At 41.6% G+C, this 23,537-nt stretch overlaps 1 protein-coding gene across 3 annotated transcripts in view; it reads right to left on the bottom strand.

The window, feature by feature from the left end:
- The window catches only part of usp6nl (USP6 N-terminal like), a 53,642-nt gene that overhangs the window by 24,105 nt on the left and 6,000 nt on the right, over nt 1-23,537 (bottom strand). The window contains exon 1 of one of the 3 annotated variants that reach the window (XM_026363437.1): nt 14,091-14,415. The exons of 1 other annotated variant lie outside the window; for it this stretch is intronic. In XM_026363437.1, coding sequence (XP_026219222.1) covers nt 14,091-14,115 — 25 coding nt within the window. In that variant the 5' untranslated portion in view covers nt 14,116-14,415. Of the gene's footprint in view, nt 1-654; nt 918-14,090; nt 14,416-23,537 lie in introns of those variants that run through there. One more of the 3 variants, XM_026363436.1, reaches the window with a different exon arrangement.

The raw sequence follows: 23,537 nt of genomic DNA on the forward strand, positions 1-23,537 counted from the left end.
AGACTATACAGCAGCCTTATGACACCGTAACGCTCTTTACACAACAGAAAATGTGTTGAGATGCTAACACATGACGACCGAAGAAGCAAAAATGTCCCCCTTCATCACAGCCTAACATTAGTATATATGATTAGTATTCTACTAACAGGCAAACGTACTGTTAGCACACAATAGCTCACTGTGTTCACCGAGCGTCTGCACTTGCTGGATCACTTGTCTGCTGCTAAGTAAGTGGGTGACATCATTTGGTGTTATGAATAGAGTTGCACTGACTTGTGCAACACAACCTCACAGCTCTTTCTTTTTACATTTATGCTATTCAGCAAAATAGACTTAAAAGCTCTGGGCTAAGTTTTTAAATCGACATGCTGCTACGTGTTTTCCTTGATTTAAATATAGGAACTATCATGAGACGGCACGGTGACATTTCCACCACATGTACATAATGTACATAAATCATATTAACAGCTATGACAATCCAGAAACATATCTTGGACTCAGTATGAAATATTTATATAGTTAATACTTCGATCGAATGCATTCAATCAATTTTAACTGAATTATAAAACCAGGTGAAGCTGTTCAGTTTCCCATCACACACCAGGATACTAAGATATGTACACACGTCAAACTGAAGCACTAGAAACTTCCCACCTCGAGCCAAACCATGCCGTCCATCCTCCAAGCGAGTTGGAGCCTTGGTCCGCATCGGTCACAGGTCAACTGAGTCCAACACACCAAGAAACAACCTGAACTACCTCATCCCATCACTGTCGCTGCAACAGGCTGACAGACGAGAGAGGAAACATGGGTGACGGGTAAAGAGAAGTGAGATCAGAGACGCTGTTGTCACAATGCTTGTTACTGTGGCTACAGTACAGAGACTGAGTGACGGACTGAGATCTGAACTCAGGAGCGAGCCAGTCCCACTCGCAACATTCCCCACCCAAACACAACAACACAACAACAAGCACTGTTCAACACATAAGAGAGAGGGAGACAGGAGGACAGAGTGAACCGCTGTTTCCAGCCAACTGACAAGAGTTTCAGGGAAGCTGTTTGAAATGTCACTGAAAAAAAATGTGATTTGTCAGAGGAGTTGTTAAAATTCCTTTTTATCCCGGAGCACAAACATCGAAAAAGGCTGTTTAAAAATGTCTTTGTTGTACGTCTTTCAAGGAAAACATCTATGAGTGAGAGTTGGGAAAGAGACGCTGAAGGAGGCAGATGATGACAGTTCCATGATAAACTGTTTCCATTAAAACTTCATTATGAAACGGACGTGATGTACCATGAAACGTTTTGGGATGTGCCACAACAGAGATGAGAAAGAGAGATAGACGGAGTCGAGAGCAACAGGCAAAAGAAAAAGAAGCAAAGAAGAAACGTCCTCTTGTCATCTCAGCTCTATCTGCAAACTGCATCACTACAGGAAATCTCAGTGTTTGTGAGGGAGGAGCTCGCTGATGAGACTGAAGTGCTGCTATCACTTCCCGAAGCTCCAGGGTCACAGAGCGAAGAGACAGACGCCGGTTTACTGCTTTCAAACGTCATCTCTATTTTCTGGAAGTCCACTTAATCTACACTTATCTGCTTCAAGGCTTTTCAAACATAGGCACATGCTTTTAAATGGAGGTAGTTGACATTCGGTGCTTCACTTAGTTCAAAATTGACCAGTTTCAAGGCTTAAAATCGAAATCTCTGAGCAATTACATGTATGTCAGTTAGAAAAAATACTTAAAACAGACCTGAAATCCATCAGAAGCTGAGGAGGCACAAGAACAGAGCTGCACCGAGACACTAGCAAAAGCTAAGAGGTTATAAACCCGGTCTTCCTTCCATCATTAAGGGGAATGTACAATCTTCCCCAAATAAACTACACAGCTTAGTGGCACAAATCAATGACCGGAGAGTTCTGCCAAGACGTGGCTGAACCGACTCATTCCTGACTCAGCTGGATGGTTTCCAGCTGTTGAGGGGGGGCGCTGACTTTGTCTCTCCTGCCATCTGTTGTCTTGGTCTCTATTGCTCCCGTCAAACTCAAGAGATCTAGATAATTGCAAATTGATTAATCTAATTGCAAAACTTACAGCGTCTGTCAGTTTGGTGTCACTGTTGCGTTACAGGTTGTTTGCAGCTTTTCTTGATTTTGCTATTAGTCAACACTAGAACTCTTAAGGAAGTAAATTAAAACTGCATTGTTGCAGATAATTTATTACTAAAAGCTCAGCTCTGGTGCTCTGGATCACACTGTCGACCCCCATCACTGAACATACTGTCGTGTTTTAATGAATTTGACATTTAATTTTCACTGTGAGAACTAGAGCATCAATATGTTCTCACAAGACAAATATTAATCAATAACAAAGCGCCTGAAACGGCAGCTGGCAACATAATTGGATGTCGTCGTATTCAAAGCCTTCAAGGAGGCTAAATGTGGCTCCAGATCTGAAACAGAGCTAAATACAGGTACATCAAGACATCCCGGGAGAGATAATCAACTCATCATCACCCTCCTTTTCTTTTTACATTGATTTTAAAATTGGAGCTTTATTTGCTCCTAAAGAATTTTTAGCCTCATTATATTTCTTGTATGTAAAAGATACTGCATGCACATTACAATTGAAGCTCCATCAGAAAGTGAAAAAGGTCACAGTTCCTCACTGGCTACCAGTGCAACTTCCTCACTGGTTAAGGTTAAAGTTTGAAGTCATTTCCTTCTTTTCTTACCCACTGTTAAGGCCAGATGGATTTCTCTACTGTAGATTATTCTTACTCTTCCAGTTTGACAAACTCAACCCCACACTATTTCAACCCTGTCGAAATAAAAGACTGATTTAAATGCGATGTTCCACCAGGTCAAGTTAATTAGCTGCCGTCTCCTCACTGCTCCGAAGCATGTGGAGATGACAAATGGTGCAAAAGATGCTTTAGTGGTTGGACACATTCACACTGCCTCATTTCCAGAGAGCAACCCTGGACGTATTTTTCTATGTGCCACAAATCAGATGCAGCTGCAACACTACATTCAGTCTAGACAACAGGTTTGATCAAACAACGTGTGACGGTGCTGCACAGAATCTGTTATCACTACAATGCACAGGAACCAGTACCAGTGTCACCAGTTTGTTATTAACCTGACAGGGCAAGTCGGGGCAGGCGATACAGAAGAAACAACTCTGCATAAGAGCAGCTCTCATGAAAGGATCGAAAACTCCTGTTGTCAAATCAGAATTCAGCGTGTTTCTCCACACGTTATTTTTAGCCTATTATTTCTCAGTTTTGTTGAATGTTATGATGTTTACAGTGTCTTAATGAATGTTTGACTCGGTGTGCAGGAAGGGACACCGTTTCCAGGCTCTTACGCCTGTGCAGAGTGCAGCAGACAATACACCGATTTAGTCCACTGAATATGAAATACACTGTATGCAATTTGACAAGTAACTGGTTCTTAAGCTGACCGATCTACATGAGTCACTGACTGACTTGGGAAAAAAGCAGACAAAGTGTGGGAGTGTGCAACTTTTTATATAAATAAGTTTACAGGAATAATTTAGACAAATCTAACAGTGTCCTGCTGGTAGAATTTATATCATTTCTATTCTCTGTGCTTCAACGCTAGTGTTGGTCTAAGAATAATTTGTTGGGTGTTTAGTTGAGACTTGCACTATGAGGTTTTTATGGTTGTTCTCAATAAACACATAAAAGATCAGAAGTTTATTTTATTTTAGGCTTATAATTGTTAATACTCTTCAGTTAGATGTAGATCAAATTATGTTTTATAACAAATTAATGCAGAAAACCATGAAATTCCAAAAGGTTCACATACTTCTTCTTGCCACTGTATGTATCTGCAGTCAGTGAGGAACCTCCATTATATCAGCTTGAACTCTAATGTTGTTTGTGGGGCTACAGACAGTTATTTGATGTATAACTTAATAAAACCAGGTGTAAAGCTGCTAGCAGAGGTCAATACATCCTACTAAAATCTGACATGAGCAGTGTAATGTAGAAAACAAGCCCACATGTTCATATAAAGATGAAGCCAATGAAGGAATAAAAGCACTTTCAGATTGAACTCTAACAGGCCAACAGCAGCTTTGCCCTTTAGGGAGGACAGATAGGCAATTAGTCCGGCTACAGTGAGGACATTAGTTGGTAATCTATCCTCTGGTCTGTCTGCCGAATCCCTCCTTCACTAACCAGCATGTGGATTTTCAAATTCTGGTCCAGACAAACATAAAAACATCTCCAAAATGCTTACAGATAAGATGGTATGCAATGCACAGAGACATGTTCTGAAGCTCGGGGTGCAGCATTTGAATATATTTACATTTACATTTTACAAAACCTGCTTCTTCTCTAGTTGAGCGTTAAGATGGTACGAGAGAGAGACGCGAAGAAAGAAATACAGAGGGGTTACTGAATTATGCAGTGGGATATTGAGCAGTTGATGGTGCTAACTGGGAGAAGGCTGCAGAGTGTTACTTTAGACTTGTTATAAATCCAAACTGCTTGACTCCTCCTTCCCTCACTACAGCCAAAAGATCAATGCAGCTGCAGAGAAACAGAACTGGTATTACCTGCTTATTCGGCTCCGATTCAGAATAACTGGTCAAGAGGAAAACTGCCAGGCAGTTTTGGGCAATAAATATATTAACTACAGTGGAATTTGAGTGTTGATAGTATTTTGGTTTCGAATTTAGAGCCATATTCTAGTTTACAAGAGTCCCACTACATTCCAGTTGTATCCAAAGATAATCTCCAAACTGGACTGAAACACATATTTTGTTTGTCCTAGAAAACAGACAAGAGAGGGGAATTCCTAAGTTATAATGAGGCCCCAGGGTAATTCTAGTCTAGTATGAAGCTTTAATTGAGGGCCAAGGTTGAAGCCTCAGGGCTCCTGCAGGCTACTTCAGCTGAGCAGCAAGTTGGTGTGCTGACAGATTTTACTTCAATTAGAGAAAATGACATGGCATGTGTATTTTAATAGTTCCTTAGTCAGCTTCCATACAGTGACCTGTTTCCTTTCTCAGGGAGTGTCTTGTACCTTGCTTAAAGGGACCTGTGTGGGATTTGTTTGAGAAACATTAGACCATCTTCCAAAACTTGCCTAGTGGACATTGAACCATCAGCAAGTCGCATCCATTGACATCAACAAGCTCTGATACCAAGATTTGACCTTGGTCCCAATAATAATCTCATTTATAGAGTGTGTGAGGGTAAAGCACAGGGCAGGGCCCATGTCCCGAGGCTTCCAAATGACTATATCCGCCCCCGTCCACCCCATCATGGAACTTACACCAACATCTGTTAGCACCCTACATTACACCCGGTGATCACACCTTCACACTGCACCCTCACGCCTGCAAAGCACTGCAGTGAGTGTGTGTGTGTGTATATCTGTTGGAGGCAATCTCTAAATCTCCCAGCATTGATCCAAGCTGAGAGAAGAGCCAAGGTGAATTCCTGTGCAGGGCTGATAGACGGAGATAAAAATGACAGCCAAATGTTCCCGAGCAGTCGATAAAGCAGCCGAAAATCTCTGCAACAGTCTCTGTTTAAGCGCCTGTGCCTTAAGAGCTAATTTCACACATCTACCTGCCTCACAGTAACTTTCACACACTTGTCAGCAAGTCTAATACACACTCTCAATGGTGTCTGAAAGCCCCATAAGGAGCTGCACTTTGGAGCTGGAGACAAAGTGCTGCAGAAAAGGTTTCACTAAGAACAAATCAAAAACAATAAAATCATGAATTTAGTGGCAATCAAATAGTTACTGTAAACAAACATGACCACTGCCAAGACGGCCAGCAGAACCCCCTAAAGTGCTAGCACTTACTTTTGTAATTTCTCACATTCACTTCTGCTTGCTGACACTTTATGGTGGTTTGGTGCTGTGTAAGCCGTCTTACATTATTACTGAGCACCACAATTTTCTCTTCTCAAATCAAACTCTATAAAGCAACAGTCTTGGCAGGTGATGGATCATTAGCTACTTTAGTTGTGCATTTCTACACCTTAAGATGCAGATCAAGTAAGGGAATAGATAATAAGAATGAATAAACGTTCACTTCTTTCCAACAGTGCAGTGAGAAAATCCACACAGTGAGAAAATCCACACCAACCATCACGTCTGTATGGTGGTTTAGATTAGAGCTTCTTAGCATGAAGATTATAGAACAGGGAAAAGTCTTAGCCTAGCTTTGAACAAAGTTAAAAAATGCTACGATCTCTTTAAAAATCTCACAGTTTGAATGTTGTTTTATTTGTGCAAAAATAGAAATCCAAGTGCATGCCCTGCAGTTTCTAGCCAGTAGCGCTCCCTGCCCATCATGATAACATAATCTGACCAATTAAAGGAGGTGATATGAATTGTGGATGTAAACATTTACACAGTAAAGTCTGTTACTGCTACCTAATCTATCCTCTGTCACAGCATTGCTAATTAAATCTCCACAGTTCCCATTAAAAACACAATATATCAGACCAAAGCCTAGGGCCCACCTTTGGACTGACTATCAAAATGATTGCTGAGTAGTCCGATGATCAGTTCAAGAGGTCACGTTGTTAAACGCTAGATTTAACTACTTGTCTAATCACTGTCCCAAAGTGAAACCCAAAGGCAAATTTGACCTTGTTCATCGCCCAAACATAAAAACACCAGCAAGCCTGAATGTTAATATCTGCCCCCATGTATCATTCACCAGCAGAGATTCAGAACAAAAGCTATTTCTACCCAATATTTCAACTTCCTAATGAAACCCAAGCTGCAGAGCTTGCTTGTGTGGTTTAATTAGTCCTTCGTGAGTGCACTAGTGAGGTTAGTTGATAAATTACAGCTGTTATCAAAGCCAGCTGGCAGAATACAAAAAAGCATTTTTACCAAAATAAAAGCCATATTCCTCTTGGCTTTTAGAGCAGGTACATTCAGCCTTTTATACTGGCTTCTATTGCATAAATTCTTTCCACATCAGAGTTCCGGGATCTGGCAGCAGATGTAATTGATCGCTTTATGGCACCAAGAGAACTGCTTTATGGCACAAATTAAGAACAGGCTCTCCAGCATGAACAGTGCTAAAGCTGAAATGTTCTGGCTGTAAAAGAAGTCTAAGAGACAGAAAGACTGATTTGAAATTTCACTTCTTACATTTTACTAATGTTCAACCAGACACACTCTAGGCAGATTTATGAACACTGTGACCTGGCATTATAACTGAAAATCAAGGTCCTTAGGAAGAAAGCTCACAAATTACCATCAGCATCCAAATTACCAGACATTTTGCAGATGAAACCTGCAAGAAGCACCAATTTACCTGCCTATCAACCCCTTTTAAAAAGTATGCAAATCTGGAAATGCAAAAGCACCTTTTTATATAAAGAGCACTGAAGTGAGAAGTCAACAAGCAGTGAGTTTCTTGTTTTTGCAGAGGGAAAGGCATGAATAAACATCTACAGCAAATAAGAACTGGTTGTTTTCCAATGGTGAATACAGGTCAAGACTATCGTATATAGGGTGATCCAATAAGGATATGGGACAAGGTGTCAGGGGTCACAGAGTGTCCCATTACCCCAGGCACCATGGTTCATTATTTATTGCCCACCAGAAAAATACTTCTGCAGGATGCACACACATACACTTGTGTCCCACAACAACAGAGCTATTACAGTGGTGGCTCCAAGGGAATGTCCTTCACATTCACAGAAATGCGATACAGGCAAAACAAGATGTTTAACCTCATCCACAATGACATTCAATAAATAGTAATAAAAAAAAAAGACACTACCAGCTGAATGAATGTCATATTACACTGTCCGTCAAAAAAAAAACATGTTATTTAATTCTAACTGATGCAGTGAGTAGCTTCTCATTTCTTAAACAACTATGTCCTGTGCTTGTGGAAAAGATGTTAATCTGTTACAGAAGAGTCAAATTATTGTCATGAATCAAGTTGTCATTGTCATGAAACTACTGAAACTGGGTTAAGAACTGTTCGATGGAAGAAGGTCATGTGGTCTGATGAGTCCAGATTGACCTTGTTCCAGAGTGATGGGAGCATCAGGGTTAGAAGAGAGGAGGGTGAAGTGAGGCACCCATCATGTCTAGTGTCTACTGTACAAGCCTGTGGGGGCAGTGCTATGATCTGGGGTTGCTGCAGTTGGTCAGCTGACTACCTGAATATACGGAATGATTTTTTTCTTCCCTGATGATGTGGACATATTCCAAGACAACAATGTCAGTATTCCCTTGGCCTTAGGGACCATGACACATGACCACAGAGTCCAGACCTTAACCCCATTGAGAATCTTTGGGATATGCTAAGGAAGACTTTGCACAGCAGTCTGACTTCTATTATTAATACAAGACTTTAGTGAAAAATTAATACAACTCTAGACAGAAATAAATGCTGTGACATTGCAGAAGCTTATCAAAAAGAAGCCACGTCAAATGCGTGCCGTAATCAAAGGTGCCCAACAACATTAGTATGACTTTTTCTTGGATGGGCAGTGTATTTTCTTCTGTTTGCGCCACCTACAGCAGAAGTATGCTAGATCTATTTGCATTCTTTCATGTGCTCCCTTTCACTTTGTCTCTCACCTCTAAAATTTGCTCACCATTCTCTCAGAGCACAATTTGTAGACTCACAATTCTTCAAACGAACACCTAAAGTGTTCAAGACAGTTGAACAGGAGGAAGAAGACAATCTAGCCAATTTATACTGAACAAAGCAATGACGTTGTTTCGGGCTCCTGACAGGAAAGTACAGCAGTTTTACATCTGTGGAAGCCTTTTATTGTAACTAGACGACTACATCACTGGCCAATACCCAGTTTTAAGTTTAGATCAGATTTCTATTATGCAAGTTGACAAAAAATAAGTTCATTGGATATTTTATTGCTATTATAATGTGATGCTGTACGTGCACACACCTCCAAATCTGCCTGCTGCCCTGCGTCTGGATGGCGACACCAGCTCCTTGACAATCTGTAGGACCTGCATCCTTATGGGGAGCCAGCGCTGGAGGCAGCTGGAGGTGCCACAGGGCAGGGGCAGTCCATTCTCGCCCTCTCACCCTCCACAACCTCATCCCTCCCTGGCTCCTCCTCAGGACTCATCCCCTAATCCACATTGTGGCTCCCAGCTCCTGGGAATCCTGGCTCCAGCATCTTGAAGAAAACGCAATTACTCACTTTCCCCCTGAAGCTGGATCTTGATCCTAGGTGGCGTTTTTTGAGAGCTGGCTGCCTCTTCAGGAGTACAAAGACAGCTTTTTCTTTAAAGCATCTTCTCCTCCTTTATCTTTCAGATTTTAACAAAGGCATACAAACTCACTTGAAGCAGTCAAAGGTCCTCAGATACTCTTTACTGATAATTCTCGACAAAACAGCTGGCGTCCAAGCACACAAACAGGAGCAGCTAACATGCACACACTGATAGATGCTTCACATCCTTCAGATGATGCATCTGGTCCGCATCAAACAGCCTATAAATCTAAACTCAACTACTGGCATCTGTTGAAAGTAGCGGAGGTTGTTTGCTGGCGGCAGAGACTCCCGCGTGTGCGGTGTCGCTCAGCTGGAGTGCTCTCACACTCTCTTCATTTGGTGGTCGGCAGCATAAAAGCAGCATGCAGCAGTGCTCTCTTTTTTCTTGCTTCTTGTTTGCTGCTGTGTCTTCTTCTGTGGCTGCAGCAGACAGACAAAACACCTAGCTGTTGTGGATGAGTAGATGCACAGCTGACCAGTGATGATGCCTCTCAATTGTCAACTCTATCATCTCAGCTCTGACTCTCTCTCCCACTCTCATTTATCTCTTTCTTTCCTATCCCCCTCTCCTCCTGCGGTCACGCTGGCTGCTCCGCTCGCTGTCCTCTCCTCACATCCATTAATTCACGCTTCCACTCACTCTCCCCCAGCATCTCCTTCCCTCCCTCCACTTTCCTGCACGCCTCCCTTCTCCTTTTCTCCACTTCTCACTGTGTCTGTCATCCACCCTGTTTTTCTCATGTATATGAGCTGTTTTGCTGGAAACATAAAGGGCTACATGCAAGACAAGAGATGTGTGTAAGTGTATATTCTTGTGTTACAGTGATGATTTGCATCCACTAATATCAGTCATGCTGTCTTCCTAAGGTTACACCCTCTAACATTTCTCTTTGACAATGTCTTCCTTACTTCCTCAGCATGCCTATAATTGTGATAAAGATTTTTTAAATTGCTTTTCAAGACAGACAGCAAATTACCACTGAATGTGACGCTGCAATGTCACTTGTAGTTTGAGGCTAGCTATTCAAGCTGCCACAATTGTCATCTCATCAAGGAACATGCTCTGTAAAGAGTCCTAAATGAGTTCCTCTTAGAACTGATGCTGTCTTACTTCTTTTGTGTATTTTGCTTTCAATACAAGTAATTACTGTGAAGATGATATTAAGTGGTACAGCTCTAGTTTGGTTTATCTTATAGGGCAGAAAACAAATAGTTTGTTCTGAAATGTTTAGCCATACAACTAAGCTGGTTGTCAAAAAGAAGGGGAAGATGGGGGCTGGGGAGGCAGTCTTTTAAGCTGTTCAACCATTCAATAAGACATGTTGGTGAAGCATACTGGCAAATTTACACGCCTTTTGTCAGTTTGGGTAATTTCCCATCATTTATCTCTAGTATCTACTGTGAGATTCTTCAGTGATCCATCTAAAGCCCTGCTATCTTTAACAAAACATGATAAAATGGAGGAGATTTCTTCAGTGCACCTAAGCCTCCCATCCCATCATTAGATTGGATTTGATTACATTGCATATGTTCCAGTGAACTACGAACATCATAATACTGTTTGGTATCTCTCCATAACTCCCATTAGCTCCAAGTACATCTTTCTTTTATTCATCTGTCCAGTCCTTTTCTCTTGTACGCTCCACCCTATCCATTATTACATCTCTAATCAGTCCACACGCTGCATCTCCTCCCTGCTCGTCTCTCTAACTGCATCATCTTGTTGTAATCAGTCCATTTATTCTTCCATTCTGCGATGGATCCTTCATGCTTTAATTTCATTATCTCCAATGGAGTTAAGGCAATATCTAAGTGTATCAAAACACAGTTAAATATAATAACGCTAGGGTGAGCATTTCAATGGAAGCGAAACGAAAATAAAAACTAAATAAATATATTTAAAAACTATCATCTATCATCCCTTTCTGCTTTGACCCAGTGGTGACCTTGAGCAGTCACACTTCACACATCTTCAAGGTACATCAATATACTATACGTTTATTGCAAGCTGCCATGCTGAATGGGAAGATATCCACACACCCCCCCAATAAGATCATGCACACATGCATGTGCACGCTCCCACTGCTCCTAGTCAAGGACAGTGCAGCGTGTAGAGAGGAGCAGGGGCAGTGAAGCAATACCAGCAGCCAGGTTCATTTTTTATATTAATGAGTCACTGTAAAAAACACTCTGTTCTAATAACCACGTTCTTTCTCTCTCACAAATGTGCATGTTTTCAACCTTTCTACTGACACACACACACACACACACACACACACACACACACACACACACACACACACACACACACACACACACACACACACACACACACACAAACCATAACACATTCAATTTGCTTTGTGTGTTACAATGTGCACATGTGTCCTTGATGTTGCTATTTGTTAAAATGTCCAATTGCTGTACTGTTGCACAGAGGTGGCAGCCACCTCTGTGCAACCTCAGACCCTCTGTTGCTATGTTGCTTTGTGAGAGTGAAAGTGTGGCTTTTTAAAACATGACCACTTTTCAGTAACTGCAGATAGTCACCAAACACCTTACTTACACCTCACTACACAACTAGTGGGCATTTACCAGCAAGTATAACCTGGTCAATGGCAGTATGTCGCCATGTTTTCAGTCTGTTGTTCATTAAAATGAAATGTCTACTTGTGACCCTGCGTCAAAAGAGCTGTGATGAGTTAAACCACGGGCAGATTGAGCTATAAAGAAGTCAAAATATAAAAAGTATTTTACAAAAATTAAAGCAAAACATTAAAACAATTGTGAAAAATCTAAAACAAAGCAACAAAGCACCTTCAGATTTTCCTTGGGACCTTTTTATCACGTCTGCAAATTGCTGCCTAAATAAATACAGCCAACCTTTGGACTGTTCTTTGTCATTTTTTTACAGTTGCAAACAATTGTGGGATATTATTTTCATATTTGATGGTGTGTATTTTGAGGTGCTACACTTCCACTGCATGGTCACTATTGAAATGACTTATAATATTGACCTCCGTAGAAGCCTTTACAAATAAAAAGATCAACATGCAACCACTGAGTATTTTAGCGGCTGCACAGTTTGCATTTCAAGAGTGATGATCAATGAAGTCACACATGTGAGGAAAAGCGTAAATGAGGTGAGAGACAGTCGAGAGAATGGCAGCAAGGTGGGGGCACCTGCAGGGATATGGATTGAGCTGCTATCACTGTAGCTGAGGTAGGGAGGAAGTAGGAAATTATTGATGGCGCCCTCAGTCTACTGCTGACAGTACCTATAGGTGCAGTCATACAGAGCCCTCTAATAAACACCAGATCAATAGGCCCTCTGTGAGTTTGCCTTGATTGAGAATAGACAGATACAGTAAGTCTGCTCAAGTCACTGAAAGATTGCCTCTTTAATCTAGACGCCAGATAAGAGTTCAGCCTACTGGCAGCCTGCCTTACTCAAACTGGCAACCAAGAAGCTGTCAATGCCATGATTGGGTCTTTGATCTTAGACAGCGGAGAGCAGGCACTCTGCACACAGGTGGAACAAACACAGCAACAACTGGTTTATCTTGAAAAACAATTTTCATCAGTCCATTTCATTTATTTTAGTTTGTACGATGTTATAAAATGAGTCTAAAATTGGCATTTACAAATTCACAGAGCACAGAGCTTGTTCTGTCTGACGGTCCAAAAGCTGAGAACATTTGGTTTTAGTTCTTATTACACTGAACTGAAATTCTCGTCTGTTACTAAAATAGTTACTGTTTAATTTTCTGTCAACAAATTGATGGACTGACTAAACCCATCCTATAACATTTTTACAGACTGATAACAGATAAGGAATTAAAAAGATGTTCAAGATGCAGTGAAATAGAAGTTAAGAGAACATGTGACATATTACAGAAAAGAGTCAAAAGAAAACACAAGGGGTTTCAAAACTAAGTCCTTAATCCAGGACCGTTTCTCCAGTTATCACAAGATGAATTAATGAGTGAATATCTCTGCTGTGTGCCATGAAAAACAGTGAAACAGTGAAAGTCTTTTTCAACTTGACACACTTTCCTCTTCAACCCCAGCCACAGATAATGGCAATAACCACAACCCTGTCTTCTTGTTCACTGCAACAACCCCAATTTTTACACAGCTCCACTCTCCATGATTCCCCGTCTGCTTCCTCTTCTCACTCTCACTCCTTCTAAAGGGTTTTTTCAGGGTGGCGGTGGCTGGCAGAGGGGCCGCCACACACACAAATCACCCAGACACAACAGCGGTGTGAACACACACTGCTCTGTTGTCCTAATGGCGGCGGTCTGTTGTAGGGGTGATTGAATTAGGCTGGGTGCTGATTGCTTGGCATATTGATCAATGCTGCCTGCTGTGCTCCAGTGCGTTGTGGCACTCACAGACCTGCTGCAGAATGCCAATGAAATACCATGCACAGGAACAAATGGACATGAACGACTCCTACATCTACTTAGCTCTGTGCATGTGGGGCCAGGCCAATAAAGAAGCCAAGGTCGATATTTGAACTAAGCCAGCAGCATTATCTATGGAAAACCTTATCTTTAACCTCCTTATCCAACACTTGGTCATATGACACAGCACCTCAGCTGTAATTTGAGATTATCCTAACAAGTTAGCAGGCAATATTTTTATAATATAAACATAATAAGTCTAACTGAATTTGCAGGTGGACCATTGTTGATTGTAATGTTCACACACTCCTTTTAGCTCTGATTTGGTCTCCAACTCAGAAAAAATGCCTGCAGCTCCTACTTCAAGCTGCATTCATAGTATTTAATGGTTATGCAAATAATCCTACTTACACTCCCAACAGACATGGAGCGACATTATCCCACTGGAGACATGTTTCTTGACCCGATGAACGTAGTCCGATAGCAGAGAGCTGAATATTTTACAATTCTGGATCAGTTTTTACACGGACAACAAAACACTGGAGCATCAACGACCCGTCAGCTTTAACCCAAAAAAAAATCAAAGACCTTCATAGCACAGCGGTCCGACACTCAGTGGAGACAATAAAGTGTTTAGAGTCAGCATTTTGAAAAGCTGAGACCCGCTCAGAACAGTTTCATATTAATGGATGGAGACCCGGGGGCAGAGGGGATTCCCCAGAATGCCCTCCTCTCTCCGACTTTCTCACTCCCTTTCCTCCCCCCCTCCTCTGTCAGCCTGGCGTCGTGCCGCAGCGAAGCGAGGGAATGGGAACAGACGGGAAAGAACACACTGGAACAACATTACCGTTCCGCCTCGTGCTTCCTGTTTGCCCTCCCTGTGTCATTTCCTGTTTGAAGTGTGCAGCGCGTCGACCAATCAGACGCCGGTTTCAGTGGCCGTAATGGACAGTTTCAAGCTGTGCTGTGAAACGTTCCACCAGCACCTGTCCTGCTAGATTCACATCACTTTAAACCTAATATTTTAACTCATGTTTGAGCCTTTAACTTTGTGCTCACGCGTATCTATGGGATTTATAACAGATGTTTATGCCCATATTAATGTAGTCTACGTTGTTTAATAAATAATTTGAAAAGTGATGCAGGCCAGAATCTGTCCACAAACCCACTGAACAATACAAATAAATAAATACTAACCACGGCAAAACCTTTAATATATGTAAAGATCCTCTTAAACACAATGTCGTAGACAATATATTTCTATATTTCAAACATAATTTCGATTGTATTGTAGTAGAGAGGCAGGTCCCTGGCTGTTTGAGTGTTTGCCTGCTGTGATCCACAATGGTTAAGTTTAATTTGCTGCATTTTTGTATGTGGTTTATCTGGGTTTGCACAGATCCATAAAATGCCAACTGGGATTTGTAAACACAAGTCATATGACTCATACAGTAAGTGGTAATCTTATGTGGTTAGAGAGGAATCCTTTTCAGCCCCCACAGCCATAATGAAAGCTTTCACACCATTTGTAATTTATTTATTCAACACCATCATTATATTTTTCCACATCATTATGTTACTATTGCATTATTTATTCTGTTTCTTATCTTTTTTGTCCTACTCTTAGAGTTTCTGCTTAGGAACAGAGAGTAATAGAAACTGTGAAGACAAATCTGTAATTTTAATTCATTTAACTTGGAGGAGCCTTGTACAACACAGAACAGAACAACAGTATTAAAAAATAAAGTCACAATTACAGTTAAAATAAAAGGCAAATGAACTAATGTTTACATTTTTTAATTCTTTCTGGTGGTAACCTGATGTATGTGGGGTTTGGATTAAATGTAAAACTACTCTGTTACTTGAGAAAGTAGTCAACAGGACAATATACCTTCCAAGTTTTAAAAGATAAATAAATGTTCTAGAGTTCAACCAAAACATACCAAATATAGCCAAAGTCTAATATATCAGGGAACCAATAAATCAGTCTAACTCTGATTGTGAGCCAGGCCTCCCTTGGAGCTAACCTCTCCCAGGCTTACATGACCCAAGAGAAGAGCCACGATGTCTGCTGCAGAGGTGGGAGATTCAATAGTTAGTAAGAGAGACCGCAGCAAACAGTAAAATAAACAGCTAGAAGAGCAGCACAGGACTATGGCAAAGCACAGGAAGCAAGGTTTTAATGCGCTCGGGGCAGACGGCTGAAGATCTACAACAACACAGCCCTGATGACTGCAGCAGCCAGCGTGACCATGTTCTCTGGGTCTCTCACTCACACGCAAACACACGTGTTTTCATCCATCACACGGCCGATCAGGTGTATCCTGCTTGACATTGGTCGATAGGGTCTGTGTCGTTTATCATGGGTTGACAGGCGGAGAGAGGTTTGTCACTGTGTGTGTGCCGGTGTGGTTTCTTTAGGGCTGATAAGATGTTCAAGAAACAGAGCGGACATCATAGGTTGGGTTTGTATGTCTCTCACTGAACAGTTATTGATGTCTTATGATTCATACCCATTTAATTTTACACCAGAGACCAAAGTTTAATCTGTTGTTTTCGATAAATGCCAAAAAGCAGTGAGGTGCATAAAGATGACTTCACGCCATGTCTGACAAAGACAAACAGAGAAGCCACACATTCAAACACAGAAACGCCGTCTTCATCCGTCTGGAGACCACACGTTAGGTATTGATGGACTAAACTTTCGGAGCGGGAGAGCTGCCACCGAAAAACAGCAGCTCGTCTCCGCTCACCATGGCAACTAAATACAGAGAGGTTGTGAAAAGCTTTGAAGAAGAATGCAAACGTTTTTCCTGGTGGAATTATCTTAAACTTAAAACCTTTTGTAGCTAACACTACATAGTGTTTATCCAGACGTGTGCCAAGACAGTGCTGTTCTTTATGAACATTATGGTAAATCATCATCTTCAAAAAGTGAATACTGTTGGTTTGAGACCATTTACAGGTGAAACTATTTAGTTTTAAGGTGAAGCTGAACATGACTGAAGCTACGGCTCAGTCATGAGTCTTATCTCATCACAGAGGGTTTGAGACACACCCAAGCTCCTCAAAGAAAACAAACCTACAGCACATTTGGTCTGCGGGTATTTTGTCTGGAACACTAGGAATAAAGGATCAACTACTGAGCAAATACACACCAACTGTCTATAAATCCACATCTATAGGTTCACTGGAGCTGTATTAAAGAGCAGGAAAGCCTAATGAAAGTGCAGCAGTATGTCCAGGGAAATAACCAGGTGACCAACCTGCTTCACTTGTTTAGCTGCAGCCAGCAGCACAATCAGCATTGGAGAATTTACATTTACATTTAAGGGTCAGCTATCGTGGCTGGTCAACGGATGGATCATCACTATAATTAGTAGACACAGAAATGAAATATCACTAATGGATGAAGATCGATGTGCAGAAAGTCATTAATGTTTGAGGAGCCAGACAGGATCAGTGTTCGCTTGATATCGAGTGTTAATACACTTAAGACAGTGGATTGATGAGTCGATTCATCAGTTAGCACATGAAGATGTGTAGAAAACAATCATTTGGATGCTTTAAGTAAAACCTCCAGCTTGTAAAGTTTTAATATTTAATGGTCATCTTCGACCTTCGGCCTCCATGTTGTGGGCAGCATGTTGTGCGGACTTCCATGCTCCGAGGCGGATGTTAGTTTTGGGCCAAAGTAGCCTTTCATACTTCTCTTTCATACCCCTGACTTCCTGTTGTAGGTTTAACCAGAAGTACTCACACTGCCAGTTTGTTGGCTCAGATCCACTGTAGAATTCATGGCTGTAACATTTGCCGACATTCCCGTAACTTGCAGAAATTTTACGGGGGTCGTTAGCACCACACCCAACCCCCAACCTGGAGGAGCAGGACGACACACCTTTTGGCACTGGAAAACTAACGAGCATTTCTACCCCTCTTCTCACAGTTATGGATACAAATATCATTAAACTGAATATATAATCAGTGGATTAATCAATAATGAAAATAATCCTTAACTCGGGCATTTATTATATATACAGACAATGAATGAAGCCTAAAGAGTTTGAGCTATTCACACAGCTACTAGTGACAGAGGTGAGTGGTAAATATTCAGTGTTTTCCAGGACATGGACGTTAAGGTCACACAAATGTGAAAACAAAACAATTATAAGCTACACACTCTCTGAAATCTTAAACATAATGAACAAACGCTAACAAAACGTCCCTTCAGAAGACTTTTGTCTTCAGGTTTACAAACAGACGACCAAAGGACAAATCAACCTACAAAACCTGAAGAGGACAACATGCAATGGTCCAGATCTGATTTTTATTATAAGGTCCCATCTACCGGAAACCTGTCACATAAGTATGTAATGAGCAGCCGAGTTACATGATCCACGGGTGTGTGTGTGTGTGTGTGTGTGTGTGTGTGTGTGTGTGTGTGTGTGTGTGTGTGTGTGTGTGTGTGTGAGTTCCCTGAGGATAAGTGTCTGTGGATCCATTTCTTCCTGCTGCCCTGTTTACTGGGAGATGTAATCATATTCCACCAAGGCTTCCTTCCTGTATCACCTCGTCCCCTCCTTCTCCCTCCCCTCAACACACACACACACACACACACACACACACACACACACACACACACACACACACACACACACACACACACTCAACATATAAGTCACCACAAACATGACATCCGAGCATCATTCACCGCTGCAGGAAAGGACGAAAAAAAAAAATGCAGAGCCGGGTAGGGGGGCGGCGAGGTGGACAAACTACATTCCTCTACATAACTGGCATCACGCCACAGATTACACTCACTGTACGACAGCCACTAACATCCAGTTGTGGAAAATACACTTGCGAGAAACTGATATAAAACAGGCAGATTGAACATGGCGAGAAGACGGAAAACAGGAAGGAGACAGGAGAAACACACATATCTTGTTTTCTTGTAAATATTGTGTCGTCCTGGTTTTAAATGTGACTGTGTGTAATTTTAAAACTGCACAAGGCCAAGTTTTCTTTTTGGGAAAATACACTCCTGGATATAATAGAGAAAGGCCTCACATTCAGAGGAAGCTAGATGATTTTGACTTTCTGTGGTGACTCTAAATTAAATCCTGGCAGTGGCCGGTCATTTGACCTCCGAAATAAATCAAAAGTTGTGAAAGTGGAATCCAAACCAGCAAATTTCAGCCCTGGCCTTGTCCTTAAATGGACCCAAACTGCTGATATGTCTGTCTGTGCATCCTTAGACGAAGGCTTCACATTCAAAATAGCAACACTCTTTTGTTGGTGTAACACAGACAAGTGACCCTAGCTAATTAAATTCAACATACAGAGGACTGATAACAGATAAAACACCTTGTTGACGGCTTCACAACTAACAGAATCATTGCACCTTTTGCTTCTACAAATCTTGCTTATGCTATATTACTTTTCACAAAGCGAGACGCCATTGGCAGCTGCCGTCTTTTAAAACTGTGCCATGCTGTTTTAAAGATAATGAGACACAATAATGTGACAAAGAGCATCAATCATTCGACCGTTTCTCTCCAGTGAATTTTTCCTCTTTGTCATCTTGTGATTCGGTGGCGTATGAAATCTCTGCATCATGGCAATAAAGCAGCCAGACAAACAAATTGAATTGTGGAGGAGAAAAAAGGAAGAGAGACAAGTCATTGTAAGTTACACTAAGCAGCATTCAGGGAGTACACAGCAGAGACTTGATGACCGTTTTACTAATGCAGTAAAAATACGGTGCTTATCACATCTCTTGAGCCTCATTTCCTTTCTGTGGGAGACTTTAGATGTGGATCTGACACAGCAGCATTAATGAAAACAGCATGTCATCTGTTATAAAATATGGATTAATCCTTAATCTCTATTCTGGTTCAAATTCACAGCATGCTTGGGGTGACTTGGCTTTGAAGAGGAAGAGGTGCGGCAGGATAATAAACCCGCCCGGCCTGTGAGGCAACAATAAACTGGAAGAGTTCTCGTTCCTCAGGTGCTTTTTAAACACACAAATAGTAATCTTTCTGGAAATTAGCTGAGTCATTCTGTGGGCAGAGAGGTTCGAACTATCTGGAGTCTGTGTGGAGCGGACAGACGCTTTTCACACCGGGAGACGTGTCATCGCCACTTTAGGGATCAAGAGTTTAACTCAAACAAACCAATAAATAAAAACAAGAGCAAGAGCCGCCTTTAAGTGCTGTTGTTATCTGCTAAACAAACACCAACAAAGCAAAAATAGCAGTTAATGGGATTGAGCAAGTCTGAAATTTCCCCAGATGTTAGATGTTAGATGATTTCGTTTTTCTATCCAACATCACAGAAACAAACAAAAACTAATTACACTGTTGGTAACTGCTGTTTTTGTTGCTATTGCACATTTCTCAGACTGGATTTAAAGGAATAGTCTGATACTTCGGGAGACTTCATTAATATACAGCTGGTTAGCTTAGCTTGGCACAAAGATGGTAAACTAACTAAAGTTAACTAATTAACAAGTTATTTCTCATCTAATGAATAAGTTTCTTCTTGTTATGCTCTGCTACGTTAAACATCTGCCACCTTTTTAATCAAACAGCAAATGTAAGGATCAAGTCTCTCCACGTAATAAAACCCTAAAGCTTAAAACTTAAAGCAAATAACTGCATATCCCTTAGTGTTCAGACTTTGCTCTAACACTGCATTTAAAATAGAGGTTCCTCATTTATTTTAATGAGACCACCAGGGAGCCAAACATAAGGGACTCCTGCAGAAAAAAAAGTTGCCCCTTGCTCAACGTTTGTGTTCTCAGCATCGTGCAGCATCTGTTAACTCATAGATTGTGAAATGAACGCTCAGCTCTATGATTGTGGGTTAAACTACTGTATGTTTACTTCACGATCCCTCTCGACTGTCACAAATGTACAGAGTTGCAAAACCCGCCCCGCGGCACAACAAACAGTCATACTGTGTGTTGTAATACACATATCAGTCTGGTTTCAAATGACATCATGCACGTACACACCTAAAGGTGTCACTGTGTCCACAGGCGTGTTCAGTAAATCAAGTTTTATCTTTTCTGTTGTTTTTTTTACCTAATTTATCTTGTGGGAGCAATTTCTTCATTAACATTTCTCAAACTTAATTATAAAAAGCCTAATCAGGGAGGCTGACATTTAGCTGGGTCAACATGTCAGTCTCAGTGCACATTAGCAGGTGGTTTGTTGGCTGATGCCTAATTCATTTACCCCTGCTCACTTTTGTCTGTCAAGTGAAGACAAGACCGGAGGAAGATGCTACAGATTCTTTCTCGAGTGCTGTGACTTGGGAATATTGTGATTTATTTTATTTGCATCTTCCTCCTCACCCACCGGGTGGTACCAGAAGCTGCGCACCTCCACCAAAGCGACACTTGAATGCTTCATTGCAGTGTTATTTTGAGTCTGAACACCTACTAAGAGCTATTTGGAACTGCGATGTCTGGGGTGGAGAATGACATGCACTGCAGGGAGACATTAGCACCATTAGCCGTCATCTAGTCTGTGTGATTAGCAGAGTGGGGACTGGAAAATGTGGTTGACTTTAATAACACTCTCTCTTCCCTCGTGAACTGTAGCTGAGGTATCGTGGGCGCTCAGATAAACTTTTCTAACAGAACTTCTCTGTGAAAGTCTGTGCAACGTAAACTGTGACTTTAAACCACGTTGTAGCTGGAAAACAACCTGCATGCTCAGCCTACTTTTATTATACACTGCAGGTCCAGCAGGACAGTAAGTGTAGAGACCTTTGCTGTGTGTTCTGTGGTTAAGCTAACCATAGTCCAACACATGGAAGACAGATGAGGCCTTGAGGTGGAGATAATTATCGTGCACCACACCCAGACACTGTGTGCCCTGCACACCACACAATGACATCCGTCTTCCTCTGACAGAGAGAGATGAAGGTGGTGTGTGTGCGTCTTGGAATAAGTGAAGGATGAGGGAACAGATTGGAGCAAAGAGTCCACGCCGGCAAACTGGTGCCGCTTTCAAGCTCTCCTCAAAACCCCCTACTTTAGAGAGCAGAGTACATAAAGCACTTTTCAAAGTGCACATGTGGAAGGATGTTTAAACACACTGAATGTTGCTAGTAAATGCATTTGTGGAAGCTAAAAGCAGTTTTGTCTAATGCACACTGAAGGTGGCATCACAGTGGTAAAAACTACTACAGACTGTCTGTCTGAGCCGTTGCTGACCAATCATCCTCCTTTTACACCAGTACAACACTAACAAAATGTTTCATAGCTTGCTGCTCCACAGATTCCTCTCCTTCCACTCTTGTCAATCTGCTCTGCATTTATTTCCTACTGTACTGTACTGGCTTAATAGCAGTCTGTGGGGAAACACTGGGAGTCATTTTGCTGCAGACCGAGCTGCAGTATATCATTACCAGATATAATGACTGTGTGCTATTTGGGCAAACAGCTTCTTCCATTCACAGATAATATTTGTCAAGTCACATCCAGGCTGCAGGGATGGTGGACCGAGCAGGAGACCACAGACATCTGATAAAGATAATTCATGAGATTTTGCTTGGAAATAATCTTTAGTTTTGATACTGAATTGTGTCTGAACCTGTGCATCTGTAGCAGCTCCTGTTACATACGTGTTGATGTGCAGAGATAGAAAATGACACAGGTTATTAGTATCTGACATCATCAAGTCTCACAATAACAAACAGAAACAGAAGAAGACCTAAGACTGCAGACTTCCCAACGCTTGCTTACTAATTTCACAACCTTCTGAACCGGCTACACTTCCTTTGCTGCTCTGTCTCTCGTTTTTTACCCCTTTTCCAGCAAAATTCACACCATCCGGACTGAGTCATCCATCGCTGTTAAGAGACTCATTAAGTGAGACTCGGAGGTGACTGCTCTGGCCGTCGGCTGTGTGTGTGTGTGTGTGTGTGTGTGTTTGCTGGTTGATATAGCAGAGGTATTTACGGTAATTAGTTCAGGATTTCAACATCATCAACCATCTCCTGGTGAGAGACTGAGTCTATCAAAGGTTGGGATAAATAATGAAACACATAAAAGCCTTTCTAGCAGAGCGCCGGCTGCTTACATAGCACATTAAGGTCACATTAAAGCAACAATAATGGCACTTTATTCGTCTCTGGTGTTTCCTGTATTTACAGGACATTCACAGACCACTCTGATGACATTTGTTGATTTATTACTACATTTTGCATTTTCGGATTTATTCTACATCGATGATATTTGAATGTATTTGACCACTAAGATGTATTTTTCTTTCAAGTTCACTGATTTGGCATCGTTTGGCTACCACACGAACCACCAAGCTGCTAGCCTTTGCACCACTCACCTAATCAATCCTTCATTTTCACCACTCAGAATCAATCACAGGAACCACCTAAACTCCCCAGACACACACTCACACACACTTAGACACACTCCTGTTGTGTATAGTTGACAAAAGCAGTAATCGGGTTAAACCTCTCAGCACTCCGCCTCTAGCAGCGTCTGCTTAATCCAATTGCCTTCCAGTAAATGCCTCACATGTGCTGGGTTGCCCTGGTAACCCAGTCCCAGCCCTGTGGTATACGGCAAGCGACACAAAGTGAGTTAACAGAACTCACAGGAGGAAATGTTGACTCCCATTCAATCCTTATCTGAGACGTGAGCTACAGACAGAGTGGTCAAATGTACAGAGCAAATACATCTGGGAGGTGACTGCATTTTCTGAACCTGCTGTAGTGTTGCAGCTCCATTAAAGGAACAGTACGTCTACCTATAGGTTCACAGCTGAGCTACAGACACATCTGAACATCAGCACAAAGTAGAAAATGTGCATTTGTCCACAT

This window comes from Anabas testudineus, chromosome 23 (assembly GCF_900324465.2).
Source record: "Anabas testudineus chromosome 23, fAnaTes1.2, whole genome shotgun sequence".
In the NCBI taxonomy this organism is placed as follows: domain Eukaryota; kingdom Metazoa; phylum Chordata; class Actinopteri; order Anabantiformes; family Anabantidae; genus Anabas; species Anabas testudineus.